Genomic DNA, 10,624 nt, shown 5'->3' on the forward strand with positions numbered 1-10,624 from the left:
TATTGTTTGATAAAGTGAAATATTTTTTAGAGTTTGTCACTTGATTTTTCTCTCATTAATAGAGGGTTTTTCAAAATAAATATTGATGTTCATTACGCCGTTAATTACGCATTAATATTCAATTCTTTTTAATTTTTTAGTTTTAATTTACACTTCTATTCCGTCCGTTTAACCCAACACATGTATTGTCAGTCATTCCAATTATTTTTATCACAACATCCAAGTCCTCTTCTCGTTCTCACTATGCACACCATTACCAACATTGATTTTTTTTTTTCCTTTTTCGGTAGATAGACGAGATGACAAATTCATCATAAACTCACACATAAAGTGGAGGTATAGGGGTTCGAATTCCGGTCATGACAACCGGCCTATCAATTTCGTCATTTTTACCAGTTGAATCGACTTATGGGACCGACCAATGTTGAATTCTACATCCTAGGTATCTCTATCATTATCTTCGTTTGCTTCACTAATTTTAAATATTTCGATAGTATCTAAGAAGAGGCACAATCTAACAATAATCTTAATTAAAAATTAATTATAACTTACATGGATTTCAAAAATACACTAAAAGACAAAAGAATGTCACATGATGTACAAAAAAACGTCATGTGAAGTCCTTATTATTTATGTTCAAATGTATTTTCTCCACATTATATTATAGGGTTAATTGCACTTTTTACCCCCTATCTTTTTAAAAGTTGCGATTTTGACTCCCTAACTAATTAAAATACAAAATAGCTCCCTATGTATTAAATCTTTGGCAGTTTTGGCCCCCAAAGCCACTTTTAACTTAGTCTTTGCTGACGTGGCACCCACATCCCTTACGTGAGGTGCCACGTGTCGACCATTGTAGGTGTCACGTCAGCGAAGACTAAGTCAAAATTGCCTTGGGGACCAAAACTGCCAAAGATCCAATACGTAGGGGGCTGTTTTGTATTTTAATTAATTAGGGAACCAAAATTACAACTTTTGAAAAGATAGAGACCAAAAGTGCAATTAAACCTATATTATATTGATTACTTCACGCAGAGCTTAAAACTCTAAAAAGCACAATGTGAATTAACTTATTGTGTAAAACAAATTTATTAATTAAACTGCTTTGATTTACATATTCTATGAGTATACGTCACCTTAGCACCTTTACAAAAAAATTTATAACCTTATCAAAAATCAACATGTTCCATAATTCATTGTCAAACTATTATAAGGAAGAGTTAACTTTTCATGCACCATCAATATAAAAAGTTTTATATTGTGGACACATCACAATTTTTTTAAAGCGATACAACACAATTAATCATGTGTGTAACTTTAAAAATAGTTATGAAAAAAGTTAATTGTTTCTAATGGTTTGACCGTTATAATTAATGATGGTGTAAAAACACTTCACTGATGATGTATATGAATTAAATCCTATAAATTAAAGTTGAGGTATTCAACATAACACATAACAAGATATCATCAAACAATAACTGAGATTTCTATTTTCAAACAGACTTTTAGCAAATGCGAAAGACCTTAGAGTACGACCGAAATGAGGTTAGAAAGAAGATAATCGAACTTTATGCATAGGAGAAAGGGGAAACGCAAAAAGTACATGTGAAGAGGGAACAAGATGTGTTTTTTTTTTTTTTTAATTGGTATTTAAGAATTTACCAAAACACTATAAAACTTAGTCACCACTCAATAAATTTAGTTGCACATTCATATACAAAATAACTTCTTTTTTTGATAAAATAGTTTATATAACTTAAAATCATTGAATTGAATTGGTTTCCAGATTTTGTTTTGTTATTCCACAAAGTAATAAATAAACCTTGAAATACATAATAAGTTTGATTAAAGGAGATACCACAGTTAAGTTTAACATGCCAAAAATTCCATATTAAAAGATGCATTGACTCTCCATCATGTCAAAAGATGCAACCAAGGAGCTCATTATCTACTCCACAAAAAATGAGGATGATTCATCAATGTCATGCTCTAAACATGTAAATTTTCTTCAAATAATTTGTCAAATTTGTTTACTACTTGAGGCTCAAAATATATGCAAACTAATATTGAACTTCCATCTTTGAAAAGGTTTAACAATCATGCAGAAATATTACAGTTAAGACTAGAAGTTCCAATGGTTTGGATGCATAAAATAAAATTTTACTACATATGGAACATTGATATACAATACACAGACCTAAGAGTACAACAAGCTAACATAACTGACAGATACAACAGCGAACATGTGCTAACATAGATAAACCATATTAAACAAATGGGACATTCAGAACCCTTTTTTTCCCAGTCAACATAAGACATGTTATGACGGCTAGTGAATACTTATAATCATAACACTAGTATATACTTCTTCTACACTTATAATGAGCTTTTAGCTAATCTAATCTCCCTCTCCTGAAGACTACAATTTACCCTTCCTCGTCATAATCTTCATCATCTTCATCCATTCGTGTACCAAGCTGGGCAAGCTGCATCGAATCAATGGCCATCTTGTCCACCTCAGAAAGGGACCAGCCCGGAATTTCTTCATGATGACTGCTGTCTGGTGGAGGAGGTTCAGACACAGGGGGATTGGCAGCTTCAGGATTAGCGGCTTCGGGAATAGTGACTGTGAGATTAGCAACTGTGCTAGCCTTTTTGTCATCATTTTCGTTCATATTGGCATTCAGATCAATATTAAGGAGTGAGTCAGAGTTATCAGCAGGAAGAACAACAACATTATTCTTTGGTAACTCGTTTGACTCTGTGCCATCAAGTATAGCCACATTTGTATCTGTAGTATTTTGGCTAACTTGCTGAACAGAAGGACAAGGCTCAGACTCAGTCTCCTGATGATGTCCCTCTCTTTGAATAGCTCGTCCTCGACCTCGACCTCGTCCTCTTCCTCTACCTCGGCCTCTTCCCCTGCCAGTAGGGCTAGTGTGGCCCAACTCAAGCTAAAATAGAAGGAAAAAAACACTAATCAAACAAGATATAGAATTGCTTTTTCCTAGAATAAGAAACGGCTAGAAATGCAGATATTCTTTAACTGGACATATTATACATTGCTACAAGATTTCAGGATTGTCTTCTGCTTGCACAAATGGAAAACAATGACGATAAACACTAGAGCATGTGAAAAGAGTACAAAATTATAAATCATCATTATTTTTAAATTCCAAGTATTCCTAAAAGTATTGTTGTAATTTGGGTGAAAACATCTGTTGAGAAAATAATATACAACCTTGTTATTTATGGAGAAAAAGGGACTTAGTCTAAGACATGTGATTGTGTGATTGATGCTGACCAAATGGTGCTGAGAAGTGGTTAAGAAATTAAAACACGGGGCTTTCATACTAATATAAGGAAAAGTACAATTACCATCTTGCCCCTCTTAGCTTCTTCATCACTGTCATTACCATCATCACCTGCAGCTTTCCTGCAAACATGGTTTAGGTGCATTAATAACTACATGTATATCAGAAAGGTAAAAACACATGAATTAGCAGATATAAGACTTCAAACCTTCTTTTAGGAATGGTCTGATCATCAGCACCACCAGCATCAGTATGGCCATGACCATGGCCGTAGTCAGGAACCTTGCTGACTACATCCTTCAGAAAGTCAAATACATTATAGCTTTGTACACAATGTTTTCTGCAGTTTACATTTGACACTCGTTAGGCTTGATTTTAGAGTTTGTTGTAGATAAAATGAGTTAGGTAGGAAGGAAGGCACGAGAAAAAAATAATAGAATACTCGAACAGTATCTGAATACTAGTTAAAATTAATCAGTTAAGGAAGATCCCAAGCCGTGCATTATTTGATCAAGCATTGCAGGACATATTGAGTAAAACTAATCATGTCTTAAGCCATACAAGAACAGATATTAGAATCACAGTGCAAACAATTCATAAGGATTTGGTTGGTTTTAAGTGAATCACGATTGCATGATAAAAGTGTCACATGAGACTACTCATTGGCTTCAGATATTGATTGTATTCCATTTTCACATGTTCAATAAAAGAAATCAAATCAAATTGTCTAAAAAGGAAAACATCTAAAAGGTAAGACAGAATAAGTTATTAACTTCCACTGTTGTAGATGATAATCTTGCAAAATAATCACACTGAATGTTAGTTTTTCTGAACATTCCAACAATGACCACGACGATTAATTGAGTTCATTAATTACTCTGGTTTACTTTCAATGAAACTACATATTCACACTTACACAAATGTGAGTTTTAAATCGAAGTTAACAACATTAAAATAAGTCCATTATAGAGACATCACTCTAATTTCTTGAGTTAGATCTGACTCACTAAAACGGAAAATCATAGAAAAGTAATACATAGCATGATATACTCACAAATGCAATGAATTCATGGTTTTCGCCCCTCTTTGAAGAGTTATTTCATAAGTGCGGTCACAAAGGTCTTGCAGAAATAGCTCCAGAGCTTTAGCTGTAATGAATTCAATAGTAATGTAAACAAAACCAACAAACAGCAGCTTAAACTTAACAACATAGTTAATCAAATTTAAAGCAACTCACAAACTAAAACAGGCACAGCCAATGCTATCTTTCCAACATCTTCATCAGCTTGCATTATTTTCTTTATCCGAGCCTGCAAATTTATGTTTCAGACACATCAAATAGTGTTTCTTTACAAAGCGCACACTACTTATGATTCTCAACAGATAAAGTTAGATGATTTGAACGTAGTTCAGATTACAAATCAATACTTCCGCAAACATAGTATAATTTCAACACAATTAGAATTTCATATAAGCATCCTATCTATGGAAGAAATCTAAACTGATGCATCCATCAAATAATTTAAATCATAGAAATCCAAACAAATCCAAAATTGGTCCTAAGGGTTGGAATCATAGACTATGTAGCACCATAGAATCCAACATGTGTCAGTGTTGGACACCTGGACACCAAACATGACACTGACACATGCAGTTATGTTGACTTTCTGTCTGGTATTGTGTTTGTGCTTCAAAGATCATATAACCTAAATTAAGCCAAACAGCTAAAAAAAAAAAAGGTAACATCACACAACTCCAATATGAAAGTTTTAGGTTCATAGACTATATAGCACTGAGGCATCCAACATGTGTCAGTGTTGGACACCAGACACAGACACGACACTAACACATGTTGTTACGATCAATGTGGTGTCTCAATGTTTGCATTTGTGTAAGTGCATCACAGATTCATAGAACCCAAACTAAGCTAACCAGCTAAAAAATGATAACATCACTCATAACCCATCAACTTCAATAATCAAGCATCATAAAACAAAACAAAAAAGTACAATCCCAAAAATTAGGTTAAAATTAAATTATGTAAACCAAAAATTTACCAAATAAAATGAAGCAAAAGTATATTTTCCATAATTAAGCTAAGCAGCTAAAAAAAATAACATCACACAACTACATAATACCCACATCACTCAAAACCCATCAAGTTCATTAATCAAGCTCAAGCATCATAAAACCCAAAAAAAAAAGTTAAATTTCCAAAAATTAGGTCAAATGAAATTATGTAAACCAAAAATTCTATCTTAATTGAGGTAAATTACCAAATACAATTAAGCAAAAAAACACAATTTTAGAAGAAAACCTACATAACAAAAATCATCAAAATACTCAATATAATTCCAAAACAGTACAAAATAACAAAAAGATCAAAACTTTAAATAGAAAAAAAAAATACTTACAGCAGGGAAACGGGTATCGAGCTTCTTCTTCATGGTAACGAAAAAGTTGAGAGAGATCAGAAGAAGTAGAAGAAAGAGAGTAAGAAGGTGAAATCGCAAGTTTTGAAGAGAAGAATTGCTCCCAAGGTCAACGCGATGAGATCAAAGGAACCCATTTTTCAGATCCAAAGGTACAAAACACACTTCATCGTTTCTGAGATTCGTTCAACGCAATGTGTGAGAAAGGTTTATGAGAGTAACACGTTGGTTACAGAAGTTTTGTGACGGACCAATGGTTTTAGAGCAGTGTGGAATGGGATCCAAGTTGTGAAATGAAATGAACTAATGAAGATATATAAAGAGGAATCGAAGACTTTATGTTTAAAAAAAGTTTATGTCTATGTTTATGTTTAAAAAGGTTAAACGTGTCCCTTTGAATACATCCGATAAAATTGAAATGATACGGAGAAAAAGTTAAACGTGTATTCAATCAAATCATTTTGTAAAAAAGTCAAATCAACGCGTCATATTAAAAAGTATTTTTTAGGATGCATGTGTAAAACCGTGTATTTTGTCAAATCAGTCACATTAAATACTTTTTTAAATGTATATAAAAAATGTTTTTTTATTAACAATGTTCATATATTAAATCATTTTTGAATTATTAACAATGTACATATATTAAATCATTTTTGAATAATTGCAATAACTTTTAGTCAACGCAATATATTTATAATAAGTATATACTCCCTTCGTCCCAAATTGTATGTCGTTTTAGGAAAAAAATTGTCTTAAATTATATATCGCTGTATAATACCACCAATGCAACTTTAATATTACTTTCCCTATTATAATCTTAACTATTTATAACTTTCTTTTCTTTCAATTCTTTCATTTATTTTTCTCATATTATTTATTAAGGATAATTTTGTAAAACAACTCATAATATCTCTCTCTTAAAAAAAAAAATTCATAATATCTCTCTCTTTTCCACACAATATTAATTGCATTTTTTAATATGTGTGAAATGTCCAAAACGTCATACAATTTGGGACAGAGGGAGTATGACATATGTTCGAACTTGCGATTCCTCCTTTTCCAAAATTTAATCTATAAGTTTTATTGTAAAACTCATTGCAATAATTATTTTAAATATATCATAAATAATATAAAACAAATTTTATTAATTTAAATGCATTTTTTATATTAAAATAAAGTCTATATTAAATATATTATTTTCATAAGATAGAACTTTATTCAAGAAATAAAAAGAAAAACAAAAAGCTGAAAAAATAATGTGAGAGTATCATGCTGGTTACCAAAATTCGCGTGACAAGCAAATAGTTTCAAAGCAATGAGGCATCAAAGTAGTGAACTTTTTTTTGATGTTCTAGAACATCGAAACTAGATCAACAAGACTGAAGAGCGGATTTTTAACCTAGTGATTCTAGGGTAACCGACATCAAAGTTGTGAATTGATCAAATGAAATGAGATACATAAAAATAATTGTGACATTATATTCGTGAAGATTTGGAATGTTATATTTTGGTGATTTTGTGACTAATGTGGATTGAACTGATATATATGTTTTTAAATTTTTTGATCTGTCACGGTTTCAATTTGATTTCTTTCGTGTCCTTCTCAATTACTCCCTCCGTTCCTTTTTAAGTGTCTCTTTTGGAGAATTTTTTTGTTTCTATTTAACTGTCACTTTCAAAGTTCAATGTAAAATTAAATGATGTTTTATCAATATTACCTTTAATTATTTATTGCGGAGAGAGAAATATATGAAATAAGATATTAAATGAATAAGGTTATTATAGTAAAAGTATAACTTATTGCATAAAAAGTAATAACAATTATTGATTATCTTGGTTTGTGTAAAATGTCAAAATGTGACAATTAAAAAGGAACGGAGGTAGTATTTTATATTGTAACATGTATTCAAAACTTACCCCTAGTTTTTTTTTTTTTGAGAGGAAACTTACCCCTAGTTGTTTGTGTTTGTTTGACTTTGCTCTATGCAATAAATACAAAGTTGATTGTCATGAAGTCCAAGTAGGGAGAATTCCACTTTGATTGTGAAAATTTAGGATGAGTTATACAGTCATGTATTTGATTACTCTATTATAGTTACAAAGTCAAAATTGTATTTTTAGAGAAGAAAAAAAAATAATGTTGACTTATTTTATCTTTATAACAAAGGTTTAATTTAATAGTATTTAATTCCGATATGAAAATGTAAATGAGATATATTTTTTTTTGACGAAAACAAAACGATATTCATTCATTCAAATTGATAGAGTATGTCATTCAACCCCGCAAAAAACGTAAACTTTAAATATGTGAACCAACTTACAACATCCGAGTTAATAGCATATATCGACATAATGCATACAAAAGTATATGAGAAAATTAAAGTGACCGAAATATCTATGACTATGGATCTACAACGTTGACGCTCAAATCTTCGATTGAATAACCGATCGTTTAATATGAATCAAATGAACACCGTAACAAAACGGAAAATCAACCAAGGCCTCACAAGACGACAAACAACACACCACTACACTCGGATGACGAAATCATGAAGAAAAAACCTAGATCTATGTGAAAATCACTTATTTAGATTGAAATGGACTAGAAAAAGATGAAGAGGGGTGATTTCAGGTCAAAAATTGACTGAAAACCACCCCTCAATAAAAATACTGGAAGAGAAAACCTATAGAGAAAAAACTAGGGTAAATCTGATACCTTGGGCCCTCTGTGATAATGACTTTAATAATTATTTTATATTTATAATTTTTTTGCTACAAAATGCAAAAAACTCCTCTAAGAGTAATTTTTTTGCAAAAGCATTTCAAATTTATTTATTTTTAGCTTTCAGTGTCACAGTGAGACCTAAGGATGATAGATGTAAGGAGGGCATCCTAGTTAAAATGTTTAATCAACTGTGGATGATAACGTAAGGAAGAAGGCTATTTTAAATTCAGCTAAATTGTCAATATTTATTAATTATAAACAAGAAGGTTATTTTGCTTGCTTAAGAGGTGTGAGACAAGAAGATCCACTGTCCCCTTTCCTTTTTTGTCTTGCTGAAGAAGTTCTTAGAGAGGGCTAAACTTACTTGTGGAAATGGATCAATTAAATCTCATAAGAGGAATAAGAACCACTTCAATTCCATCACATATCCTATATGCAAATGTTGTTATGTTGTTTTGTAAAGGAGCAGACTCAAATGTTGAAGTCCTATCAGATTTCTTTCAAAGGTATGCTCAAATCTCATACAAATTCTGAAGGTGAGAAAAACACAAGGGGGTTGTATTGTGTTAACTTTTTCTTCTTTTTAAATAAGTTAAAAGTTCAACTTCTAATAGAGTTCAGAACCTGAAGCAATGATCAGAGTTAAGTGCAGTGGATTATAAAGAGATAGATAGATAGATACATATACATACATACATACATACATACATACATACATACATATATATATATATATATATATATATATATATATATATAGAGAGAGAGAGAGAAGTAATTAGCTTGGTTGCTTCCATAATCCGGAAGTAGTACAGTTCCCTTGTCACTTACAAGAGATTTTTTTACTATAATCACACAAGATTACAATTGGTCAAGCACACAAGCAAGAGACTTATAACAAACAAGAATTACAAAGAAATAATTGTTTGGTTAAACACTTGATATACAATCAGAGGTGTTCACAATAGTTTATACTTCATTCTTAAGAATTTCTAAGATATGAAAGTTTATAAGAAATTCTAAGTGTTTGATGTGTAATGAATTTGACAGAGTTTTGACACTTGTAAAATATTGCAGAGTCTTGTATATTCTTCAAGTCTTCAATCCTTTATATAGAGGTAGAAAAGAGACGTTGGAGAGTGCCAGCGCATCAATTAGTCACCAGAGAAGCTTGATCATTCAACATTGATTTGTTGCTTGATTTTGTTAATGTCCTATGAAAAAATGAATTTGAATCCTTTCCCTGATAAGGAATTAACCGTTCTTTCGCAAAGAACACAGTTGTTGCTTCGTACACATTGTGCATGAGAATGTTGGAGGTAGTGGTCGTACAAATATTCCTTCTTGTACCTTGATTGAAAATGACATCCATTGACTTTCTTTTATCTTTAGAACCATTGTGCATGATCTTCAAAACAATTCAGGCCTGATCTTCAAGGCTTCGGCTCTTTTGTCCTTTAGCTAGTCCTGATCTTGTCTTTCAGAGTCTGGGAGATCTTCAGAGTCTGACTACCTTTAGAGCCTGGATGACCTTCAGAGTCTGGATGCAGCGTAGTTTCTCATGAAATTGCTTGCCAAAGGAGAAGGGGGGAAGATGGTGGGGAAGAAGAAATCAATGTTGTCTGATAGGACATAGCAGTAGCTTTGGTGTTGGAGGGGAGACAAAGGAGGTACATGGGCCTCTAGGGAACAAGAGACCATGATGGTCAATATGACACCCAGACAGACCAACCTCACACCCAGACCGATCCCTTCCCTATTGACCGATCATATGACCCCTGATGGATTTTCAAAGAGGCCTATTTCTATGAAATGCCAACGATGGAAACACATCATTGTAGAGGAGAAGATGAGAAAGAAGAAGGTGTGAAAATGTTTGAGAAAATGAACCATATTTATAGGGGAGGGGGGATAAAAAAGAAGGTGGGAAAGCCATCAATTCCGGTCAAAAAACGTGTAGAAACACGTTTTTCAACTTAACCACCGTCCAAAACGTTTGAAAAACGTTTTCTTTGTGGTACAAACCACCGACCAAAATCTTCTGGTGCAGTCCGGAATACGTAATCCAGATAAATGTGGATCTAAAACATGCTGCCAAACATACAAACAAACACACCAAAGATCCTTTCTGCTGTTGTTTTTGCAAATTTACA

At 32.2% G+C, this 10,624-nt stretch overlaps 1 protein-coding gene across 1 annotated transcript; it reads right to left on the bottom strand.

The window, feature by feature from the left end:
* Positions 1 to 2,138: 2,138 nt before the first annotated feature.
* Positions 2,139 to 6,054, bottom strand: LOC11430503 (dr1-associated corepressor homolog). Its single transcript, XM_003627966.4, has 6 exons — positions 5,729 to 6,054; positions 4,552 to 4,624; positions 4,369 to 4,462; positions 3,523 to 3,654; positions 3,379 to 3,436; positions 2,139 to 2,954 (listed from the first exon to the last, which is right to left on the bottom strand). The coding sequence occupies exons 1-6, from the start codon at positions 5,759 to 5,761 to the stop codon at positions 2,427 to 2,429; spliced, it is 918 nt and encodes a 305-aa protein (XP_003628014.1). The 5' UTR covers positions 5,762 to 6,054; the 3' UTR covers positions 2,139 to 2,426.
* Positions 6,055 to 10,624: the final 4,570 nt, after the last annotated feature.

Source organism: Medicago truncatula, chromosome 8 (assembly GCF_003473485.1).
Source record: "Medicago truncatula cultivar Jemalong A17 chromosome 8, MtrunA17r5.0-ANR, whole genome shotgun sequence".
NCBI lineage: Eukaryota > Viridiplantae > Streptophyta > Magnoliopsida > Fabales > Fabaceae > Medicago > Medicago truncatula.